The sequence below is a fragment of the Neophocaena asiaeorientalis genome, unplaced genomic scaffold (assembly GCF_003031525.2).
Source record: "Neophocaena asiaeorientalis asiaeorientalis breed wild unplaced genomic scaffold, Neophocaena_asiaeorientalis_V1.1 scaffold258, whole genome shotgun sequence".
Taxonomy (NCBI): Eukaryota; Metazoa; Chordata; class Mammalia; order Artiodactyla; family Phocoenidae; genus Neophocaena; species Neophocaena asiaeorientalis.
The window spans coordinates 836,265-862,172 of record NW_020172591.1 but is presented as its reverse complement, the minus strand read 5'-3'; the positions used below and the strand labels follow the sequence as shown (position 1 = coordinate 862,172).

General features: G+C 37.0%; 1 protein-coding gene across 1 annotated transcript in view; it reads left to right on the top strand.

Moving 5' to 3' along the window:
* The first annotated feature begins 6,659 nt into the window (after positions 1-6,659).
* Positions 6,660-25,908, top strand: part of LOC112395257 (ras-associated and pleckstrin homology domains-containing protein 1-like) — a 48,741-nt gene continuing 29,492 nt past the window's right edge. The window contains exons 1-4 of the mRNA XM_024738364.1: positions 6,660-6,779; positions 11,019-11,124; positions 11,946-12,451; positions 23,487-23,567. Of these exons, the coding sequence (XP_024594132.1) occupies positions 6,660-6,779; positions 11,019-11,124; positions 11,946-12,451; positions 23,487-23,567 (813 nt within the window). The remainder of the gene's footprint in view (positions 6,780-11,018; positions 11,125-11,945; positions 12,452-23,486; positions 23,568-25,908) is intronic.

The window sequence follows — 25,908 nt, the reverse complement described above, 5'->3', positions numbered from 1 at the left end:
AACAGTTTTTTTCCTTATTGTTTCTTTTGCCTGATTTAGGTTTCCTTCCTCTTGCTTTTATTTTGCAAGAGTTGTATCTTGCGCATTTGGGGGCACTCCTTGAGCCTGGAAGTCTTCACAGCCCCCTTCTCTGGTGTCTGTTTTTCTTTAGAATTATTTATCAGATTAGAGCAGCATAGGAGGTGTTTTTCTTTTTTTTTTTGGAAATGCATTTCTTTTATTTATTTATTTTACTTTTGGCTGTTTTCGGTCTTCGTTTCTGTGCGAGGGCTTTCTCTAGTTGTGGCAAGTGGGGGCCACTCTTCATCGCGGTGCGCGGGCCTTTCACTGTCGCGGCATCTCTTGTTGCAGAGCACAGGCTCCAGACGCGCAGGCTCAGTAGTTGTGGCTCACGGGCCTAGTTGTTCCGCGGCATGTGGGATCTTCCCAGACCAGGGCTCAAACCCATGTCCCCTGCATTGGCAGGCGGACTCTTAACCACTGCACCACCAGGGAAGCCTGGAGGTGTTTTTCAAAACTGTTTTTGTGATAGAGCTACTGAAACGTAACTGGACATAAAGAACTGAAATTTATTTCTAAATAACTCTGAGAAGAAGCATGGAACTTTTGCTTCTTCCATGGAGGAGGAGTAATTAGGGTATGTTAATTAGGAGATCCTGATGCTGCTTAGTTTTTTTATGGTCTTCGGGAGTACTTATTCTAGGTTGTTCTGCCTTTAACCAAATTGTGGTCGTGCAAAACTGCATTACTTTTGTCTTGGAAGTCCTCCCAGTAATTATAACACACTATTGCAGTTCTCAGACTTTTGTGGGCATAAGCAATTCCCTGGGGGGACTTGTTAAAAATGTCCCCCTTCTGGAAATTAGTATTCAGATCTTGGGCATGCCATTTTAAAACTGACTTTAAGAAGAAGCGCCCCAGGTAATTTTGATGTAGGTCATCAGTAGACCACAGTTGGAAAAATGTTGCCATGTGGCATCAAGTCCAAACTCTTTGATATGGCTTACAATGTTGCCCCTACCTCCCTCTCCAGCCCCATTTTCCATGAGTCTATGCCACACATCCTATGCTGCAGCAATGTTAAGCCACCTAGAGTTCTCAACATGTCTTAACCTTCTCACACCTTTATATACCTTGGCACATGCTGGTCCCTCTGCCTATAACCCTCTTCCCCATCTCTGCCCTACATATTCATTCTTCAGGTCTCTACTGAAGCACCTTTCCTCTCTTCTTCTCAAACGGAATTAAACTACACTGACATAACATACTCTATTATAGCACTTAACATAGTGTTTCATCATTGTTGGTTTCTTGGTCTGTTCCCTACTAGATTATATGTACTTAAGGATGGAGTCTGTCACGTTGATCTCTGTTTCCCCAGTGTCTGGCACATGGTAGACGTAGAGTAAGTACTAAATAATATCAAAGCTTCTCTTGCCTCTTTGGAACATTAAGCATGCTAGATCTAAAGAAATGCTGTAGTAGCAGCTCTGCACTCCTGTATTCTGAGAGTTTTCACATGTTTTTAAGTATAGAGCACTTATTTTTACAAAAAGCAATTATTCTTTAAGTGCTTTTACAAAAAGCAAATATTTTGAATTATTTTTGAATTTTTGAATTAAAGGGACAAAAAGAGTTCGGTAATAAATACGGCACCCTGGCCATATACCATGTATTTTTCTTGCCACTTGTGAGTATGTGACTTGTATAAGTTGTACTTCCTCTCAAGACTTTAATTTCTGTATCTGTAATTCTCTCTAACTAATACCCATGGTGGCCTTCTAATGGTCTTTCCCTTTTCTAATAACTCTTATACAGGTACCATGTCCTCTGACTAAAATACCATTTCTCCGCCTACCTCCTTCATTTCTGTGTTTAGTTCTTCCCAGTTGCCTTCTGGAGGAAAAAAATAGGTTTGGCTTTCAAGGTCCTGTATGACCGGCTCCTTTCTTAGTCCTTGACCTTTAAATCTCACTCTTCCTTCTTGTTTTATTTGACAGTCTCACAAAAACAGACCTTCTTCTTTGCTCTTTATAATTAGCCCTACCTGGAATATATTTATTCAAATCCTTAAGTCCTACTCTAAGCCCCACCTTCTTGATAAAGATCACCATTCCATCTTGCAGTGAGGAAATTGAATAGTAAACCAAAATATCTTTCAAGGGGAAGGTTAATAGGGAAAATATGCTTGCATGTTTTAACTTCATGGAAAATTTAGTGGGAATAATATTGTTTCATACTAAGGCATACTAAATGGATAGTTTTGTTATGTGTAGTGGAGCTTACTATGTATATTATACGTTTTTCACCTGTAGTAATTGAAGCACAATTATTCACTGTTATTTGTGAAATGAAACCAACCAGCATATAAGCAACTATGGATCATTCCCCCATTACTTCTGTTTTCACTTCATTAATAAAATAAATGTCAAGTAGTTTAAAATGTTAGTTATTATTAGCTGTAATCTATTATTTTTCTGTAATAAACATGAGTTTGAAATAATATTCAGGCTGACTAAATTTTCTCATTATCTGAGTCCTAACTTCCTCGTTTTTTTCCAGTTGGATGTTTGCTAGGCATCTCTCAATCTGTCTTCAAAACAGAATCCACATTCCTCCTTCCCCTGCAACCTGCTCCAAGGAACAGCAGTGGGCAGGACTGTGTGGCTGGAGGGGAGAGTGGGGAGAGTGGGAATAGAGGTCAGAGAGGTCCCTGAAGGCCAGGATCACTCAGGGCCTTCTCGACCTGCCAGTGACTTTGGGCTTTGTTCTGTATTCAGTAAGTCTGCACTTTGGAAGCGTAAACCTTTTCATTTGTGGCAGGGTACATTTGTTCTTTAAGGAAATAGTTTCCCTCGGATATAATGGAGCAGGGAATTTGAGTGAAACCTTAGTTTGTTCCTCCTAAAGTACCTCCTAATTTAATAGAGTAATTTAATAGTATTTGTTCTAGTATGTATTATAGTTTCCTTGGGCCTATTTCTACATCATTAAGGAAAAACATCACATTAGAAGCTATCCATTTAAATCCTTTTTTTTAAAAATTTTTTAAACATCTTTATTGGAGTATAATTTCTTTACAATGGTGTGTTAGTTTCTGCTTTATATCTAATTATTTTTAAAACAAAAGTTGTAAGTTCTCTTTTCTTCTTAAAAAAAATTTCCCCTTTTTGTTTGGAGGGACAGTTGACTGACTAGTGTATAATTTAATTTGCATTTTCTGCTGTCATCATTTCCAGCAGGGGCATTATGTTGGGAAAATTCAGGTTTAGAATTGTGATTTGATTGGAGACAGGATTGATATATAATAAGGAATGAATTGCCTTACCAGATTTGCTGACTTTTAGACGGTGCAGAGCCTATAAACTTTCTTGGGGCTCCTCATTTGGTGTGTGTAGTAAACAGAAACAATGCCGTATTGGGGGTAGGAGAATAAGGATTAACATCAGCTTCTAGAGAATGGAGAGTGCTGTTTTAGAGTATAGATCCTTTAAGAAATGTTGTAGGACCTAAACTTTTATTGGAAAAGTCTCTGAATAAAATGTCTAAAGTTCATTTTTGTAAAATAACCCATGGGGTGACAGAAATTCAAGAAAGGACAAAATTGGCAAAAGTTACATAAATAGTAAAAGTCTAATAGTTACTTTAAATTTTTGATTTATTTTATGACTCTGTCATTGTTCCTTAGCATATGTTCCTTTATGTGAGTCAACAGTAGTCTAGATAAAACAAAATTCTTAAAATATTTGAGAGACTTTTAAAAATCCAAATAATTATTGGGTTTGAATAATAGGAAGAAAACTCACAGAACACACCAGACTTTGGTGAGGAGTCTGTAGTTCTATTTGGATCCATGACAATTTAAAATATTCATATTCATTTTGAACCGTTTAGTGTTTGCGCTGTAAAATTATGTTCCTATTGTTTCATTTTTTTTCCAGTGTAGCATCTTCCTTATGGACATTTGCAATGTGTGCTCAGAAGGGAAGCGTAGGCGTAAGTGTCATTATCTCAAAGCAGAATTCTTCCTAGAATATTTTTGCTTCTGGGTTATTGCAGTGTTTAGTTTTGAAGATTAGGGAGGAACAGGAAGTTGACTGTTAACGTTCCCAGTTATGTTGCTTGTTGGCCCTCATTATGAAGACTGAGTATTACTACTCTTTAGATGTTCTCAAACTAGCAACTGTTATTCAAATAATTAAGTCACCTGGTGAGATGAGGTTTTTCTTTGCACTAACTTTTTGTTTTTAATGGGTTGATAATGTTTTTAAAAAAATTATTTATTTATTTTTGGCTGCATTGGGTCTTTGCTGCTGCACGTGGACTTTCTCTAGTTGTGGTGAGCGGGGGCTACTCTCTGTAAATAATTCAATAATGAATGAAAATCTTAGAAATAGTATTAATACAAGTGAACTATAAAAACCAAATGTCTTTAAGAGCCAAATTTATGCATTGGAAAATCAGTTGATCCATTTTCCATTTGTCAAGGTAGAATGCCCTGATTTATACATGCTTATAGTAGTGAAATTAAGAAATGAGAATCTCTTAAGTGGTTAAATGGGATATGATCTGATTTTCAACATTATTAGAACTAAATTCAGTTTTGATTTTGCAACATTATTTGACCGTTTCTACAAAATTTTATATGGTAAAATAAGGTTTAAAATTTAACTTCATGGCACCTCATCAGATATCTAAAATCCTTATGTATCTCATAACTGTATTTAAGGACCGCAGAAATAATTTTGTTGATTGCTGCTTTGGAGGTATAAGATGTATATAAATTCTTATTCTAGATTAAGGATATCTTTAGTCTCTGAAGAACTGTTTAAGCTAACTGACAAGTTGTATTCTGAATGTTGACTAGATCCACTAGAACAAAATTTGTGTTTTCACAAACGTGAGTCAAGAGTCTGGCATGTACAATGAAGGTATTCATTGTGTCCCTGGGAAAGTTAATGGGTGTTACTCCAAGTTGAAGGAAAAGGATCTGTGGTCAAGTAAATTTGGAATATGTTGGTTTAAGCAAAGCTAAGCTTTACTGAAGATTTCTCAGAGCCTTTAATATTGAAATATTTTATATTAATCAGATTAATCTTTTTTTTTTAACATCTTTATTGGGGTACAATTGCTTTACAATGGTGTGTTAGTTTCTGCTCTATAGCAAAGTGAATCAGTTATATATATACATATGTTCCCATATGTCCTCCCTCTTGCGTCTCCCTCCCTCCCACTCTCCCTATCCCACCCCTCCAGGCTGTCACAAAGCACCGAGCTAATATCCCTGTGCCATGCGGCTGCTTCCCCCCAGCTATCTACCTTACTACGTTTGTTAGTGTGTGTATGTCCATGACTCTCTCTCGCCCTGTCAAAGCTCACCCTTCCCCCTCCCCATATCCTCAAGTCCGTTCTCCAGTAGGTCTGCGTTTCTATTCCCATCCCACCCCTAGGTTCTTCATGACATTATGGTTTATCACATTGATAGAATTGCGTATATTGAAGAATCCTTGCATTCCTGGAATAAACCCCACTTGATCATGGTGTATAGATTAATCTTACTTTAAGAATTTTAAGTATCTGGTCAGTGATTGATCTTACTTTGTTTCATGTAATCTTTTCCTCCTTTCACAAAATAATATGCAAGTTCCGTGTCAGATATCACGTTATTTTCTTAGTGGGAAGAAAGAAAATATCTCTTCTTTCAAAGGACTTAACACGTGAAAAGTCACCACATGTAGGAAATTTTGTATATGAATTTCATGTTTTCAATTCCTGTTTTCTATTTGAATTCTAGTTCCTTGAATTTTGTAGGGACTGATAGGGAAGTTAGTAAAAGACAAATGGGGTAGAAAGTAAGAGTAAGATAGAAGAAAGAACTAATTCAACAAACTGAACTAGATTAAAGGTTTTTGCTTTGTCTTTTCTCCGAAATGCTTTTTGGACTAAGGTTCTCATGATACATACTTAATTTGAGCAAATTTTTACAGAATAAATAATAACTTGCTCATTGAAGTCTTCTGAAATTTTTTTTTCTGTGGTGTTTGGGGGTGTTGCAGGATCTATTAGTGGAAAGAACTGTACTACTGTAATATCCTGTGATTAATGGGAGTGGTCTGTGATTTAAAAATCATGGCTGTGGGCTTCCCAGGTGGCGCAGTGGTTGAGAGTCCGCCTGCCGATGCAGGGGACACGGGTTCGTGCCCTGGTCCGGGAAGATCCCACGTGCCACAGAGCGGCTGGGCCCGTGAGCCACAGCTGCTGAGCCTGTGCGTCCAGAGCCTGTGCTCCGCAGCGGGAGAGGCCGCAACAGTGAGAGGCCCGCGTACTGCAAAAAAAATTAAAATAAAATAAAAATCATTGCTGTAAAGCAACTATACTCCAATAAAAGTTTTTTTTAAAAAATCATCATTACTTGTGATTTTGGTTATAATCTGATACAGTTTGTTCTTCTTTCAGAATTTCCTAAAAATTTGAGACTTAATTGCTCATTTCTACTCACTTGTTAACCTTGTCTCCACTTACGATTTCGTTTCCTTTTATAATATAATCTCTAGTTTTTAAAGTTTGACTCCAGAGAGTTGCGACATGTATCAGAACATACACTGCATGATTTTTCAAGTTCAATAGTTATTCATTATACACAAATATCTGTATTTTAGATGGAGCAGCTGTCAGATGAAGAAATTGACCATGGTGCTGAAGAAGACAGTGACAAGGAAGATCAGGACCTGGACAAAATGTTTGGAGCCTGGCTGGGGGAGCTAGACAAACTCACTCAGGTTAGAAATTGTGCTTGAAAAACTGGTTGAGGATTTTAAGTCATCACTATGTGCTAAAACTTTACTGTGTAGACATGAGGATATGAATATAGTTTATATTTTAAAATACTGCTATAAAGGGAAAATGTCCAAAACATTAACAAGTAAATGAATAGTAACTCTAGAACACAAGATATTGTCTTCTGTGGTTATTTTAAGGAGTTAAAAAAAAAATGCTTTTGACAGAGGTTCTGTGCATCTAGAGGGATTTCTTAAAATCTGTTTCATAAATTGAGTTGCTGCCTAAAAAGTTTTAAAGCCTAAAATGTAAAAATCTAAATTTTAGCAAATCCTATTCTATAACTTAGTGAGTATGAACACATTTTACAATATAAATAATATCCTCACATGCAGATATTTTTTATTACATGATTCCAGAATACTGACAAAATTTCATCCCCGGCTGCATTTGAAAACAGTGGCAGAGCTTTTTCATTTTGTTTTATTGGATCTTCGGTTTTAAAAAAAAAGAACGACTTTACCCTCCAAACCAGGTCACTTTTTAGAATAAAAGCGTATACTATTACAACCCCAGTTATTAATACATTATATTCAATATATATGAAGATAGTTATGTTTATTAAAGCAACGTTAACTTTATGACAATGGGAAAGAACATTAGAACAAAACTTATTTTCACTCATACTTAATTATCTCCGGGAAGAATTTTTGTGTAAATTGCTAAGTATGAGATTTGTTAACCAGTAGAAAAGTAGGTGGTAAGGTGGAAACTTAAAGTACTAGTTTGTTTCTGTATCTCTTTCTATAGCAGTCTGGGATTGAGACTGAGAAACTCTTCATGTAATTCTTACTAGATCATTTTGAAAAGCAGACATGTTTGTGACCACAGCCTGTTAATGACGAATTTTGAGAAGAACGCTTTCAATCTTGCTAGGATTTCATAAGGATCATGCTCTTCATCTCCTATCAGAAGAAATAACAGTATTTGTGGTGATAAAGGTCTTTTATGTAGTTACCAAACCATTTCAGTTTAATTCTTAATTTTTTTTTTAAAAAGTGATTTTGGCATGGAGATGATGACTAGGCTATGCAGTTCTATGCTGAGGAGAAAAAGGAAAGAGGAAGGAAAGAAGAGGAAATAGAAAATGATAATGCTTGAAGGAAAGTATATGAGGGCCAGCTGTTATGTGTGGGGTTTTTTTTTTTTTTTTTTGGCCATGCTGCGTGGCTTGTAGGATCTCAGTTCCCTGACCAGGGATTGAACCCAGGCCACAGCAGTGAAAACCCAGAATCCTAACCACTTGGTCACCAGGGAACTCCCAGGGGTTTCCTTGACTGTGGGTTTTATTGTCCATCCCCGGAATCCTAACCACTTGGTCACCAGGGAACTCCCAGGGGTTTCCTTGACTGTGGGTTTTATTGTCCATCCCTGGAGAGGGGCCAAAAAAGAGCAAAGACAGGTAAATATCAGTCCAGCCACTCGGGGTGGAGTAGACTCCATGCTACTCCACTGTAGATGGCATTTCTACTGAATACAATAAAACCTTGTATTCTTCCCTATATTTTAAATTCCCTGACATACAGATGTGAAGAGCCATTCATCAAAAAAGTTGGCTCCTAAACTAATGCTGTGACAGTTCTTTTTTTATGTATGAAGCTGTCTTTAGAGAGAAAACAGGTTAAAACTATTGCATAACATGGCTCGCTGCTAGCAAGTTGCTTTTTAACACTTCAGAAATTTTCAAAAAATATTTTACTTACTAACTTGGTGGCTGAAACTTAAATTGTTTATTTCCTCATTTTAGTTAACTACAGAGTCATCTGTGCACCTGTATTACCCAAACGATGTTAATGGATTTTCAACTTTATATTAAATCAGTTTTAAGTGATTGTTGAATCATCTGAAATTGTTTGCAAAATTTTATATGTATGTGCATTTTTCTGGAAGAAGGTTCATGGCTTTTATCACATTCTCAATGACCTCCACTCCCACCCTGACTCCACCCCCTGCCAAAAAAAAATGTTAAAAACCCACTCTACTAGATTACCCATTTCTTGGCATCAAGGAGTATTTCTTATTATTTCCCTTTTTGCCCCAGCACCATGGACACAGCAGATAATTATAATAAGTATTTGTTTATTTGAATTGATGAATAGATTGAGTTTTAATATGTTTTCAATTATATTCAGGTTTTACTGAAAACATTACCTACATACTATTCTTCATTTCCACTTAGAGAAGGAGGATTAGGCCTTAAATTGCAGCAGAAGATTTTGGTTTGAGGTTAAAGGAGAATTTCCTAGCTGTTCCCCGAAACTTTGAAATAAGACACTGAATGGCTGTGGATCTCCTTCAGATGATAGCTTTAAAAACTGGATGTTACAATAGCCCGGAGATGAAAACAACCTAAGTGCCCATCATCGGATGAATGGATAAAGAAGATGTGGCACATATATACAATGGAATATTACGCAGCCATAAAAAGAAACGAAATTGAGCTATTTGTAATGAGGTGGATAGACCTAGAGTCTGTCATACAGAGTGAAGTAAGTCAGAAAGAGAAAGACAAATACCGTATGCTAACACATATATATATGGAATTTAAGAAAAAAAAAAGTCATGAAGAACCTAGGGGTAAGACAGGAATAAAGGCACAGACCTACTAGAGAACGGACTTGAGGATATGGGGAGGGGGAAGAGTGAGCTGTGACAAAGCGAGAGAGAGGCATGGACATATATACACTACCAAACGTAAGGTAGATAGCCAGTGGGAAGCAGCCGCATAGCACAGGGAGATCAGCTCAGTGCTTTGTGACCGCCTGGAGGGGTGGGATAGGGAGGGCGGGAGGGAGGGAGACGCAAGAGAGAAGAGATATGGGAACATATGTATATGTATAACTGATTCACTTTGTTATAAAGCAGAAACTAACACACCATTGTAAAGCAATTATACCCCAATAAAGATGTTAAAAAAACAAAAAAACAAAAATTGGATGGACACTATCTAAATGGATTCAGTTGAAACAAATGAGTAAAGATAGCATTCTAATCTAATTCCATGATTCTACAAATAGACTATTCAGCATTCTTTTTCATTTGAAATCTATTTGATAATTATAAAGAGAAATTAAAATTTTAAAAGACTAATCGTAATATTTACAAATTTATTTAAATAGACACTAAATAACTATTGACCCTTTCCCTGAATTTCTCTGTTGTAAACGCCTTATCTTCCTTATTGTAGAAAGGTTGGAGAGAAAAAAAGTGTCATTTAAAAAGATGGTGAGTTGGGACTTCCTGGTGGTCCAGTGGTAAAGAATCCACCTTAACAATTCAGGGGACGCGGGTTTGATCCCTGGTCAGGGAACTAAGATCCCACATGCCACGGGGTAACTAAGCCTGCATGCCACAACTACTGAGCTCACGTGCCTCAACTAGAGAAGAGAAACCCCGCACGCCACAACTAGGGAGAAGCCTGCATGCTGCAACAAAAGATCCTGCATGCCTCAACGAAGATCCCGCATGCCACAGCTAAGACCTGATGCAGCCAAAAATAAATTAATTAAATAAATAAATAATTTAAAAATCTTAAAAATAAAAAGGTGGTGAGTTAACTTACAAGACACCCTACCCTGAAGTTCAGTGTGATTGAAGACTTAATCACAGGCAGTATAGCTGGTTACAGTTTGCCCTCACCTTAGTAGAGCTTGCAAAGAACAAGGACATTCCATCATTGTTTGAAGTTGTAGCCATTAAGATCTAGGGTCTCATAATTTTGAGTCCAGAATTGTGCCTTATCTCCAGGGTAATTCATTCCAAGAATGAGGCTCTGTTGGACCAAAAACAAATTCCTTTGAGGAGAGAGAAAACAGAATTCTCTGCATTATTTCTTATCTTACCATGCCCATATTCATGTACCTAGCTTATTTTATAGTGAATTTATGTAAAACGAGCTCAGTCACTATACTTGATGTATTCAATATTTGGAAAGATATTTACTCCAAACTGTAACTATCTCAAGTGCCTTAAGTAAGTATATATCTAAAAATTGAAGAAACTATAACCAAAATGATATGAAAACCAATTATACTTTTCCTTAATGCTATTACTCAGAAGAACTTTGGTTGTATTAACTATTATATGACAGTTCACTTAATCATAAAGAAAAACTTTATTCATCTTTTTATTATAATTGAAGCCTGAATTTAATATGACTTCTTAAACTTTGTTTTTTAAAGAGTTTGGATTCTGACAAGCCCACGGAACCAATAAAAAGATCTCCTCTTCGCCAGGAAACAAACATGGCCAATTTTTCTTATCGTTTCTCCATATACAACTTGAATGGTAAGATGTAATTGGAAATAAAATGTAAAACAGTATATTAAGTTATATAATGTAGAAATAATACAGTAACAATTACAAATAGCTCAATATAAAAACCATATATGCATAACTTGACTGAATTCTTATATTTCTTGATTTGTACATTTTATTACTAATTCAAATCGTCACAGAAAAAAACAAACTGGAACATAACTAAAATAGTTTTCTAGTTGAGTTATTAATAATTGACAAAGTACATACTCAGGTAGAATCCTACAGCAAACTTAATTGCATTGTTGTATTTTCACTGGAATAAAGTCCAGTGAAAGTGAAGTTACTTGTTATTAATTTAAAACCAGCCCTTCTGGCCTTTATTTAATGAACTCTACCTAGTCAGCTTTTAGTTCTTGGAACTGACATTTCAATCTGTAATTTTTTTAGGGCTTAACATTTCTCTTTTTATGCCCTCTGATCTTTAGGTATTAACATCTCCACCAGGGCAATGGTCATATTAACAACTTAGAGCCTCTGGTAGAAAATTGCATGGGGGATGTGGTTAAAACCATGGAACAGTGTACAATTTTTCCATTATTTTTATATTTCAACTCATAATTTTATTCTCCTCTGATTACTACAAATCTTAAAAGATGGACTCTGCTTCTAAAATTTTCTCTTGGAATTTAAAACAAAAAACTGTTAGAAATCCTGTATTTGATAGGCGTTAGGCCCAATAGGATGAATTTGTTTGCTTTTCCCCTGGCATTCATTAACTGATTTATAATAGAATGTATAAATTCTAATTCATTGTGTTCTGGAAACATCATGTATGTTGTTCATTGCAGAAGCTCTGAATCAGGGAGAGACTGTGGATCTGGATGCCCTAATGGCCGATCTTTGCTCAATAGAGCAGGAGCTCAGCAGTTTTGGTGCAGGAAATAGTAAGCGTCAAATCACAGAAACAAAAGCCACTCAGAAGTTACCTGCTAGCCGACATACATCAAAACATGGCACCTTGAAAGGATTGTCTTCTTCGTCTAATAGGATAACTAAACCGTCTCATGCCAACTACTCCCTGGATGACATCACTGCACAGTTAGAACAGGCCTCCTTGAGCATGGATGAGGCTGCTCAGCAGTCTGTACTAGAAGGTACTAAGTCCTTAGTAACTAATCAGCACAGGAGAACAGCGTCAGCGGGCACAGTGAGTGATGCTGAAGTACGCTCTATTAGTAACTCCTCTCGTTCAAGCATCACTTCTGCAGCCTCTAGCATGGACTCTTTGGATATTGATAAAGTAACACGCCCTCAAGAACTGGATTTGACACATCAGGGGCAGCCAATTACTGAGGTAAGTGGATGGAACTTTCTTCCCTGGTATTTCAGTATTACAATAAGGAAGAAATGATATTTTAAAAATGCAGTTCTAATCAACTTTCCTGTTTTTTCTACATTTAAAGTTTGTCAAGAATACCTCTGAGCTAAACTTTAAAATCAGACTACAGAATATATTACCAGATATAGCAGTATCATAAAGATGATTAAGAAGAGATTTAGTTTCTTCAGTTTTATTCTTGTGACTATTTGAAGTCCTTAAATTAATGTCAGTTGTATCACATGATTAAAAAACTTGAAATATATTTAATGATATTTTGTAAAGTTATGATAGCTATTAAGCTGAAATAATTGCTTTCTAATATATGTTTGTTACAAAATAACCATTTGAGAAAATGACTCATATCCCCATTATAATTCTCCCAGATTCTAGCTCTCAGGGTTTACTCCATTTTATTGTCAAAGAGTTGGTGTGATGTAGTGAAAAGAGCCACTGGGCTTGGAATTGGAAAACTTGGTTCCAAGTGTTTCACTACCCATCAGACCTACATGAGTTATTCAGTCTTTGTGAACTTCAATTTCTCATAAGTAAAGTGGAGCTAATAGTACATGGTCTACCTTCCTCATACGGTGGTTCAGAGAATCAGAAGTGATATAATATGCATGAACAGATTTTAAAAGAGGAAGTTTTTCTGGATGTGATGGGGTGAGGGTAAGGAATGGATCTGTGATAAAATAAGTTTAGTAAAAGCTGAGCCTGATGAAGATGAATTCTTTATTGAGTTTTTTTTCATCAAGGAGAAGGCAATTTTGTTATAAGGCAGCAGCAAGAAAGAAGAAAACCTATGGGGCAGAATAAAGCCAGCCTTCCATTCAGTTTATATATATAGTGCTCTCTAATACAGGGTAAAATAATTTATATTAATCAATACTAAGGTAAAATCTTATAAAACATTGTTTAAGGAATTGCAGAGAAATTCAAAATTTACACCTGTTACTCAATATTATTGATTTTCCCACCATTGATTTAACTCATTAGGTTAATTTCCATCCATCAGTAACTCTTGGTATCCACTAGTACTTTGTTCTAGGCGCTGTGGAGCACAAAAGAAGCATGAATCATGGTAGTTTGGAGATAAATTTAAGTTTTATTGCTTGTAAATAAAGTTAGCAAATTACATCAAAGAGTAAACTTTCATTTATTTAAAATGAAACTTTTCTAAGCGGTATATATTCTATAGAGAACTTGAAAACTTATTTCTACCTTGTGATACCTGGGCGTTATATTTAGCACCAGCTACTTAGCATGCATCACTTATATCTTTTAGGCTTACCTGTTGGGAAATGAGCAATATTTTATTAGGGATGAGCTTGTTTGGTTATTCTGTGTTTTGTGTGTTGATATTCCTTCTTTCCAATCAGATTATTTTGAGTTGGGTCAAAATACATGAGGACAGGTTATGAACTAATTAAGAATCTTGGTGTGTATGTGTGTGTTTCTGTCTGTAAAATACACTCATTATAAAGTTCACTCTGTAAAGTACACTCATTATAAGTAACAGTTGAAGAGCAAACAAAGTAAAAAGTGAAGTCTTCTAGCAAACACTTCACACAGTATCTAGTGGTATCCATGGGCAAGGATACCAGTGTTCAATGGTATAATATTTAATATAAGACTTTAGTATAAGGTTTGGTGAGTAAGCCAGCAAAAAGCAGGGAAAGGAGTTAAAAGTCTTCTCTGTCCAGCCTGTTCTTTTGCCTTGCCCAGGTGGGTAGAAAAGTGGCTTAACAAATCTGGAATTTGTTTCAATGTACTTTTTTTTGGATCTAGTCTGTTCTAATGCAAACCAAGAAAACTAAGGGAGGCTTGCTAGATCCCAAACCAGTGTATCAAATTACCACCAGACTCAAATACAATTTTTTAAAAAATACTTTAGTTTTGCATGCATGGAGTTAAAGAGTCATATAGTTCTAGTGACTTCCCTGTTGGCACAGCAGTTAAGAATCCACCTGCCAATGCAGGGGGCAGGGTTCAATCCCTGGTCTGGGAAGATCCCACATGCCGCGGAGCAACTAAGCCTGTGCACCACAACTAGTGAGCCTGTGCTCTAGAGCCCGCGAGCCACAACTACTGAAGCCTGCAGTGTGCTCCGCAACAAGAGAAGCCACCTCAATGAGAAACCTGTGCACCGCAACGAAGAGTAGCCCCCCCCCCGCCTCAACTAGTTAAAGCCCGCACGCAGCAACGAAGACCCAACGCAGCCAAAAATTTAAAAAAATAATAAATAAATTAATTTAAAAAACAGTCATATAGTTCTAAAGAGACTTGTTACCAAAAAAACTTTGCTACACGTGCACACACACACTCATGCACCCTGTATTCTGCTCGCAGAGGTAAGTGCTTTCTCCTCTTTCAGCTGATTCTTAGTGTATTTACCTATCATTAAATCTATAAGTATATCGCTATTTCTTGATTTTTTTTTCAGTTGTATGTATTACCTACTGTCTTCTCACTTTGGAAATTAGGATATAGTGCTCCTTAGACAGTTCTCCTCTTTTCTCCCCTCCCGTTACCCCATCCTTAGAATATATTTTGGTTGGGTAACTATTCAGTGTTTATATTATCATGTCTGTATACATGCAATTTACTGCTAAACTGTATATACTTCTGTTACATTTCCTTTTGGGGACATTACCTTTTGCTTTTCCTGGAATTAAGAATTGTCTTTAGATTTCAAAATAGCTTTTTGTATGTTTATCACTATTTCTACTCCAAACTTTCTCCCAGTTGATTAAATCTCTTACTTGGTTTGAACAAAATTGGTGTTCTATTAATTTCATCTTCTTAAAGTTCTTCTTCGTCTTTTGTAGTCTTTATTCTAGTATCATTCTTAGGTCTTTTCTCTCAGGTGGGTAAGCTTCTCCAGAGAAGATTCTTCCAATCCCCTGCATGGAGGGCATATGCTTGGCTGCCAATGCTTTAGCACTCATTTGGGAAAGAAGGCATGGGATGTGGAGTGGTCCTTAACACAACCTTCCATTTAATCCTTTTAGGTCAAGGCTATTGACATCTGGGCTACATAATTCTTTGTTGTGGGAGCTATCCTGTGCATTGTAGGATGTTTAGCAGCATCCCTGGCGTCTACCCACTAGGTGCCAGTACTACATACATCCCTCCAGTTGTGACAAGTAGAAATGTCTCCAGACACTGCTGCATGTTCCCTGTGAGGCAAAATCACCCCCATTTGAGAATCACTGTGTAAGTAGAAAGGGTTAATAATAGCAGGTCTGAGCCCTTTTTTTCATGGGAAATGACCTTGGATTTTCCTTCTCCTGGCATTCTTTACTAGAAACTTGATTAATGAATATATAACGTATCCAGGTAATATTGTTTATTGTAAATTGATGCTGATTGGTGAGTGCATATGGATCAGGAAGACCGTGAGTGAACTATAGAAGCCTGTGAAAAGACACTGAACTTGACTCCTGTTGTGCAATGTGTGACTCTTGTAGGTAAGCATGAACATATCCCTCCAGGGGCCCTGGAACCTACACTCATTGGCTGTTAAAATATGCTCCTGGTTCCTGTGGAGCATGGAGTTTCCCTAAGCCAGGGTGATTTCTGTACTTATTCACATGATCTCTTTCTCTTACAGCATTGGGTCCAAAAAAGGCCCCTGGTGGGCTGTATAAACCCCTTCTGAAGATAGCGTGCCTCATGCTAGCATGCTGTCTTTGTCTTTGTCTTTCTGCAGAACTAAATGAACCTGGTGCCAAGCTGTGGTCTTTGGGGTCCTATGAATGAATATCAGTCTGAACCTGAGACTGCTGCTGGTGGCAGGAAAGGAGGAAATCTGGGAATTAACTGCTTTCTTAAATATGCTTTCAACCAGTCCTGCTTTTAGTCCCACCTTCATTCACTTCTGCTGATTCTGGAGTCATTTGAGGCTACAGAATGTAAACTGGGGTGCTCCTCTGCTTTTCTCCAGTGCTGGCTTAGCATTCAGCTTTCCTTGGGCCTGCTGAGTGTCTTTTTTACCACTCAGCCATATGCTTTCTGGCTTCCAAATTTTTGTCATGTCTTCTTATGAGTTTGTCTTTAAAACAGCAGCAACAATCAAACCCTTTATCTTTGTTTTAGTGAGATTTGGGGAGGGATTGGAACTACCTCATTGGCCATTCACAGTCTCCTTTTCATGTCTACTGTCTCTTGACCTTGGAGTGCCCCAAGGTGCAGTCCTCAGACTACCTTTCTATCTGTATCTACTCCTTTTGTGGTCTTAAACACTGACAACTCCCAAATTTTAATACCCTATCATTTATTTAAGGCACATTTCCCCCCCTACATCTTAGTCCCTCTAAAAACAATGATTCTCAACTGGGAGCTGTTTTGTCCCCCAGAAGACGTTTTTGGCTGTCAGTGATAGAAGGGTGCTCCTGGCATCTGGTGGGTAGGGGCCAGGGGTGCTGCTAAAATCCTGCAATGCACAGGACAGCCTCCACAGCAAACAAGTATCTGACCCAAAATAGTGCCAAGATTGAGGAGCCATGTTCTAAAGCAGGTGGCATCGGTCAGTCACTGTCAGCAAGATGGCAATTACTTTGTGTTGTGTGAAGCTGTCTGTTGACAGTTTCTGATAAAGATCAAGAAATACCAGCACTAAATCATCTTAGATTCAAGGGAATACAGGTTTCTTTAGCCAGTGCCTCTCCCCTGAACTCCAGGCTCATGCATCCTATTTCTAATCAGTATCTCTATTTGGTTATCTAATAGGTAACTCAGATTTAACTGGTCTAAAACTGAAGCCCTGATTTTTTTCTCCCAAACTTATTCCTCCTGCAGTCTTCTCCATCTCAGTTAATGGCTATTCTGTCCTTCCAGTTCATCAAGCAAAATGCTTGGAGTCCTTATCTCCTTCTCTTTTTTTCCCCCGCACCCTGCTTCCAATCCAGCAGCCAGTTCTGTTGCCTTAACTTCAGATTATATCCAGAATTTGATCACTTCTCACCACCTTCACTGCCACCAAGCCAACCCTGTCTTGATAATAGATTTTTGCAGTAGCCTCCCGATTAGTCTTCTGTGTTCACTGTTCCCTTAACAGTCTGTTATCCACATGTCAGCCAGAGTGGGCCTATTAAAGGTAAGTCAGATCTTGCCCCTCCTCCTTTCAAACCCAAAGGCTTTGTGTCTTACTCAGTATAAACCCAAAATCCCTACAATGGCCTGCAGGGCCTTACCAGATCTGCTTTCCTGTTGCCTGCTCCTGTATTCCTTTCTTTCCTCCCTCCCTTACTCTGTCAGCCATACTGCCTCCCAGTTGTTCGTTGCCAGAAGTCATAGCTTGCCTCAGAGCCTTTTCATTTGTCCCCCTGCCTGGATGCCCTTCCCTGTGATAGTACCCCTTTACTACCTTTAGGGATTTGCTCAAAAGTCACTTTCCCAGTGAGGCCTTCTGTGATCACCCTATTTTAAAATTGAACTCCTCTTCCTCCGCCCTGTGATACTTTTTATCTCCCTTTTCTGCTTTATATTTCTCTTTATTTTATCACCATTTAAAATACTATATATTTTACTTTTTTTAAAAATGAATTTATTTATTTATGTGTGTATGTATGTTTGGCTGCGGTGGGTCTTCATTGCTGCATGCAGGCTTTCTCTAGTTGCGGCGAGCAGGGGCTACTCTTCATTGCGGTGCGCGGGCTTCTCATTGCAGTGTCTTCTTGTTGTGGAGCACGGGCTCTAGGGCCACGGACTTCGGTAGTTGTGGCATGCAGGCTCAGTAGTTGTGGCTCGCGGGTTCTAGAGCACAGGCTCAGTAGTTGTGGCGCATGGGCTTAGTTGTTCCGCGGCATGTGGGATCTTCCCAGACCAGGGCTTGAATACGTGCCCCCTGCATTGGCAGGTGGATTCTTAACTACTGTGCCACCAGGGAAGTCCTTTACTTCTTTTATTTTGCTCATCTGTCTTCTCCCACTTGAATGTGAGGTCCAGGCGGAGAGGAAATTTTTGAAAAATTTCTTTGATTCCTGATGTGTCTTTAGCACCTAGAACATTATTTGGCTCGTAAGAAGCAGTCAGATATTTGAATGAGCATTTAAATATATGCACATGTTCAATCCATCTTTGTCTAGAAGTCTTGCACTCTAAAATTATCAGCAATTATTTTCTTTCAAGATAGTGGGCGGAGTGCCATGAGTGAAGTAATATGTAAAAATTCTGATAGTGAAACTTTTTTTTTAGACCCCACTAAGTTCTTTAGAGGAAGTAATTATACCTGTTTTAAGAAACCTAGGACAGAATAGTTACTTGCACTGAAGTTTGGTGATACAAATACCAGTTGGAAAAATCAATTTGAGATTGGTACTATTTCGTCTTGGGGATGTGGGTATTCAAACTACCCATTCAAAAATAAATAATTCTGTGGCTTATCTTTCTGCCTCCTTGCTCTCTGAAGCCAGCAGGGATAGGCACAGTATAATTTCACATCAGGGAGGGTATGTCTTTTTCCCCTCCTTTCTCTTTCTTGACTTTTGTTGAAATACTGTGCTTCCAGGCACTTCACATATGTTTATTTCATTTAAGCTTCCCGCTATCCCTTTGGTACGGGCATTATTCCAAAGAAGAGATTAAGTAGGTCAAATAACTGGGAAGTCTATATTTGAATTCCAAAACTACATTTGCCTCCCAACTTTTATCAGTATCTTAAAAATAAAGTGAAGCTGATTATCAAAAATGATTCCCTGAATGTTAAAGAATGCTTTAAGCATAAAAATATTTTCCACGGATAAACGTAAAAATGAATTACAGAATAATTTTAGTTAGTATTCTTATGAAATCCATCAGTAATGTTCATTTGCTAAGTTTTTAAAATTAGAATTCATTGTAGTTGAAGTAAATTAGGGCTCTTTATATCTAAAGCAATGTGAAATAAATGTTGCAGCTGACTTGCTGGTACTTTTATTCACATTAACTGATAAAACAATAATTTTTAATAAGACAGCAGTTTTCAAATTTAAATAGTAATTTCATGTTATAAATTTTATATAAAGTAGGGTCTACTGATAAAAGGTTAGTGCTAAAATATACCTGTATATTTATTTTCTGGTGGGATTTAAGCGAATGATTCCTCTGAATTTGGAATTTTATACACATAAATGTGTTTTTAAAGTGAAAATACTTTTAGAAGCTTTTACTGAAGTTTATGGTAGATTCAAAAAGTTTTGCTGAATCTTTAAGAATATTTGATGATCGTATTATAAATATTTTGATAGGAAAGATTCCCTAAATATCTGAGTTACTAAAACTTTTCAGTGGTATATATTTTTTCCTTATGTACATAGGGTTTTTTAAATGAAATATTTCATGGATACACCATTATAACTTGTGATATGCAACACAGCATATCATAGCTTCAGGGCAATTCCTTTACTTCTTTTACTTTCCCGAACTATTTCAGGAATTAATGTGTGCAGAAATTTTGAGGTATTGGAAAGAAAACAGCAGTTGTGTTGTACTATCAGGTAGCATTGGCATTGAAGTCCCAAATTATTCTTAGAAAACAACCTTTTGCTCTGAAGTATTAACCAGGTGGGAGCACAGGGCTTTCTGAAACTTTAAGAGGCCTACATATCTAAAAGATTGGGGTTATTAATTATTACAGCTACATTTCGCCTAAAATTCTAGTGGCTATGTTGCTACATCTCACTGAAATTTATTCACGTGTACCAACTTGGTGTTTAATTCTAGATTTCACTGGCCTAGTGAGATTAATAAAAGGAATAGGTATCAGATGAAAGAAGAACTGAAGATTGGTGAAAGCCAGGGGAAAAGCCTGGTCATCACTCATAGACACTTTTCAGACACACCACCCGGTCAACACTGGCATATATGCCCTGATCCTTATTGTGTGGGTTTCTTAGAAATATATGCAGTGTTTCCTTGAGGAAGTGAAAACGCATCTTTATTTGGTTTTAAGTCTGTTTTGTTTTTCTTCTCTGTTTTGTTTTGTGTTGGGAGAGCTGGTAAAGGACCTTATACTGGCTGTGTAATGGCCAGTTACATATCTAGGAGAGGAATAAACGGAAGAGGGGGAAAAAGAGAAAATAATATCAGCTACTATATTGAGTGCTTATTCTGTGTTGGGCATTGTGCTTTACATGCCTAACACACTGAATCTGTACAGTGCCTTGTGGAATAGGTACCATTACCTCTATTTTACAATGAAAGGAACTAAGGCAGAGTGACTAAATAACTTTCCCAAGGGTTCGAACCCAGACAGTCAGCAATACCTTGCTGTTTCATCAGAGAATTGAAGGAGGATCAAGACAAGGCTAGACTGGCCAGTGCTTCTCAGATCCAGACCTAGAGACAGAACTACATGGGCAGTAGAAAAAAGGCAAAGAGATTTATGCAGCAACATCCCCATCTTGTGGTGTTTTAGTATATTCCCGAATATATTGTTAAAATTTAACAGCTATAAGCTAGCTCTAATCTAAATGAATTGAGGCTTAAATAAAATTCAGATGATGGCTGGTGGTTTCCCACTTTTGATATAATAGTAATGTAATTATTACTCATTAATGTTTATAGCAACTTTTGGAGATAAATGCTGTCATTACACCATTTTACACATGAGGAAACAGGTTAAATAATAAGCCCAGAGTCGCATTGCCAGGAAACGACTGAGCTGGGTCTTGAAACAGGCCCTCTGGCCGCAGGGTCTGGATTCTTAACCATCATGCTATATTTATTTTTAATGTTTGCGAAGAGCATATACACATATCAGTAAGAGATGATGAACGTTTTATTGAAGCATTAATGTGTGTTCACAAACCTCCACTTTCCTCCAGTTGTTATCTAAGGTGTGCGCTACCAAAACGAAGTGTTTTATTTTGTAACCATGGTTTTGGTAGAAGGTCATTTCTTGATTATGGTTGGGCTCCTGTGTTCAGATCAGTGCTTCTCTATACATCCTCCCCCCACAAGATTCTGGCTCGTAAATGGTACTTTTAACACGTTACAGATTCAGTTCAAGAAAGCAGTGATCCATAACTTGCTTTGCAGAGATTTGTGGAGAGTTTTTGAGAGATTGATAGAGAACGTGATAGCTTTATAACAAATGAAAGATTTTGAAACTGAGAAGGTATGGAGCAAAGTTTGTGTGCAGAATTGACCTTCACATTCACTTCTCGTATGTGTTTTGAGCACAGCTTTTAGATTTATGAAAGTAGTGATGAAGAAAAGATAAAAATTTGATTTGGGAAGATAACTTTTTTGTAGTATTTAAATATTTTATGGAAATGGAACCTATTTAACGTTAAAGAAATGATTTCTATCATTGCATAATCCGTTTTCATCTTTATTAAGGTAACAACATTTAATATTTGTTTGCATATGTACTGTTTTCTATTGTCTTTGTTACTTCCCATATGTATATTCATTTTTGGTAAGGATATGTTGAATTTTAATAATATAATGTTCCATCATACTGTTTAACATGGCATATAGGCAGCCATCTCTTGTTGAACACCTTGGATTGTGATTTTTTTTTTAACTAACCAATAAGTGTTTAGAAATATGATGGGAGCTTGTGTGAGATTGAGCCTAGAGAGAATATATATTTTTTAAACTTTTTATTTTGAAATAATGTCAAATTTACAAAAATTTGAAAGAATAGTACAAAGAACTCATGAAACTCTTTACTCATGTTCACTAATTTTTAACGTTTTGCCACACTTTATTTTTTATGTATATACATTTTTTTCCTGAACCATTTGAGAGTTGGTTGCATTTATCATGCCTTTTTAGCCCTTAATACTTAAGTCTTTATTTCCTAAAAATGAGGATAATGGCATTATAGATTTGATAGGCCTCCCATTGATGCAGTGATTGACACAGCGCTATAGGATATGTTGACTGAGAAAATGTATAGAGGGGAAAGCAAAAACAGTCTTGATCTGGCCAAGCAAGTGGCATGAAGGCCAAGAAGTAATAGTTATTCATACATTCCGTAAGTATTGGAGCACCTAGACACTGTGACGGGCTGTAAGGGATAAAACTATGAACATAATACACGACGTCCTTAGGAGATTATAATTTATTGTCTGAGGAAAGGGGTGTCAATACAGACAACCAAAGAAGCAATTTTAGTACAGTGAGTAAAGTACTATGATAGGAAAGACAGACATCTTGGTTAAAAGGTCATTGATGACTTTGAGAATGAATAACAGAATGCATTACAACTCAAAGGATGAAGACTTTGGAGAAGAAAGGCTGATGCTAGATTGCAGGGAATTAAGGGATAAGTGCAAGAGGTACACCGTAGCTGAATCCAAAAGTAAAAAATAATGAAAGTAAAAAATAATAGTTTAACAAGAGGAGGGTACCCAGAAGAATTGAATGTTTTTCTGTCCTTCTCAGCCCCAGTAAGCTAGACCAGTTGAGTATCAGAGACTGAGATATTAGAAGGGGAATGAGTGGGATCTAGGACATGGTTAGCTTTGGAGGGGAAGAAAGGGTATTTACTCATGTAGAAGTGGAGAGAAGGATGAGAATATGGGTGTAGTTGTAGGATACATTTTAGGGATGAAGATCCTCATGATAGATGCGATTTTCTTAGAAATGGGAGGAAGTGAGGTCATAGGAAGAGGTTGAAGGATGAAACCAGGAAGTTGAAGAACTTGGAAACTGCTTGTTCCTTAGAGGGAATGACTTAGAGGAGAAAAGATTAAGCGTACTGCTAAAGAACAGTTAAGGCCCAGTTGGGGTTCAGTATGAATTGGTACTGGACGCACTCTTTTTGTGTAGTTCTCCGATAGAGCTCTACTGTCCAGAAGGAGAGTGAGGTTATCCTTAAATTATCAAGGGTTAGGATCATCTGGTTCTTACCTTTTCTATTTTTGCACAGTATAATGAGGTGCATGCAACTTTTCATTACTATTTTGTTTCAATGATTCATTTCAGTGATCATTTTCTCTTCCTGCATGATAATGAGAACTGCCCTTTTCCACCTCCTTTACCTATCATTTTCTTCCTTCCTGCATTTTCACAGCATGCTATTTCTCTGAGATGTCCCAGCAAGCAGGCCAAGCGTCATATTGACTTCACAGAAGAACAGGCTGAGCTGACACCTGTAAGTTCTGTAAACATGTCCATTGGGACTACTCAAATTTTATTAGTGAAGAGGAATGCATTCTCTAGAACTCCTGATGGTGAAACCTTGTCATATATCTCAATTTTTTGAACACAAACAAAGCTTAATAAATAAGCAGAAACAAATGAGCAACTGTATGATACAGTATTATTGAATGTTAAAACTCATGGTAAGAGTATGTTGGTGGTTGTATATCTGGTATAGAGAAATTTTATATCAGAACCTTTTTTATTAAGCTAAGGGCTTCTGTAAATTTCTCAAGATATTACTAAATTTAGCTGTTCTTCAGAATGGGGATATCAAGTGTAATGACTCTTCTGCACTGATGCTTAACAGAAAACCTAATTTCTTCAAAAATGTATCCTCTGGTCAGTGGTTGACACACCTGGATGCTTCAGAGCTGCGCTGTTCCAAACGGTAGCCACTAGCCACAAGAGGCTATTAAGCACTTCAAATGTTAATCCAAATTGAGATGTGCTATAAAGATAAAAACACATACTGGATTTTGAAGACTCAGTATGAAAAAAAGAATAAAATAAAAGATGCTAATATTAGTTTATTTCATCATTTTCTTTTTACTTTTTTAAAAAAGTGGTTACTAGAAAACTTTAAATTACATTTGTAGTTCATATTATATTTCCATTAGACAGTGCTGCTTCAGAGTCATCTATGAAGCATTAAAAAAAAAAAAAAAAAAGTCCCTGACCCGCACGCAGTTGAATCAGATTCCCTCTGACCTTCCCTTCTCCCCTCCTTCCCTTCCTCCCTCCCTTCCTTCCTTCCTATCCTTTAAAAATACTGGTAGTAACCCAGTGAATTGATTCCACAACCCACGAATGGGTTATATCCTGCTTAGTGAAAAACACTTCTCCAGCCTTACCTTTGGCCCCTCCCCTACATTCTTAAGCATCAGCCACTCGTACTTTAATATTTGCATTGTCATCTACTTGTCTCTTCCGCCCAGGCAGCAGTTCTCAGTCCTTTCAGTCCCAATACCCCTATTTTATAACAGATAATTTATAGCAATACTTTTACTATCCCAAATGAAATTCATAGATAATATAACTTACCTACATACCTGTTTTTGTTTTTTTAGTGAATTTAATGCCCTAACACCTAGTATGAAGGAGAAATAGCCAAAAATAATTTATAATATTATAATGTATCTTTCAGGTTTTAAATTATTGGCCATTTAAAAACTGTACTAAAAGACACAATGAAATAGTCAAATCCTATACTTATTTATAATTAATAACTTTGGATTTAAGAAAAGTGAGATCAGAAGTCATTTTTACAGGAAAAACAAAGCAGAAATATGGGTGGACCCAGAATTAAAACATGTTATGGCACATAATAGCAGACAAAACGTTCCTGTATATGGCAATTTTATAAAGGGAAATAACCTTAAATGAAGTAGGGATAATGTGCTGACACAATTTATAGATTGCCAAAGAAAAGAAAACGGTGAAGTACAAAATTCTTGCAAATAAGATGATGCTTATTTATAATTGTAGTGACAAAATTATTCCCTGCCTTGTAGTGTGGGATGAGGTAGTGATAAAATGATTTTTATATTTGACTTTTTACATTACGGATTTCTCATTGTGCTATATTTTAAATAATTCTGAAAGATATAGTAATTGAAATATTTTAAAATAATCTGTGTTAATGAAACTCAGTGAAATTCCTGCCTTTCATGTCTTTTCATTAATTTAACAGTATCTGGTTCTTAATTCTGTTAAAAGGAATAGCAGTTCTCTCCCATCATTTATTCGCATGTGACAGAGTGCACACTGATACTACCAGTTCCCATACTGGCAAATCTTACTTCAAGCTGGGTTTCCATTGGTGAAATGATTTTCCAACATAATGAATAATTCTTGGTAAATGTTGCATGGGAATTAAGTGCAGGCTTCCCTCAATTTATTTTACATGGTAAATAGCATTCCTGGAAGAGTCACTGAATATCAAAACTATATAGAAATACTTTGTTCTTATGTGTAAAATGGAGTTACTGAGTTCTAAACTCAGATTGTTATCAACAGGAATTCCCATCTATAATAAGGACATTAAAAATTCATGTGTGATGTGGGACTTGTTATTATATGACATTGTTCCGTGCTTGCAGGGCATCTAGCATTTCTGACTTCCCTCCTCATAAATACCAGTAATGCCCCCCTCCTCCTCATTGTGACAGCCCAAAATATCCCCAGCTTTTTATGAAATGCCTCCTTGAGGGAAGCACCACCCAAGTTGAGAACCACTGATATCTCCCTTTGCTCTGTCTCTACCCTCCACCCCCCCCCCCCCCCTCGTCCCC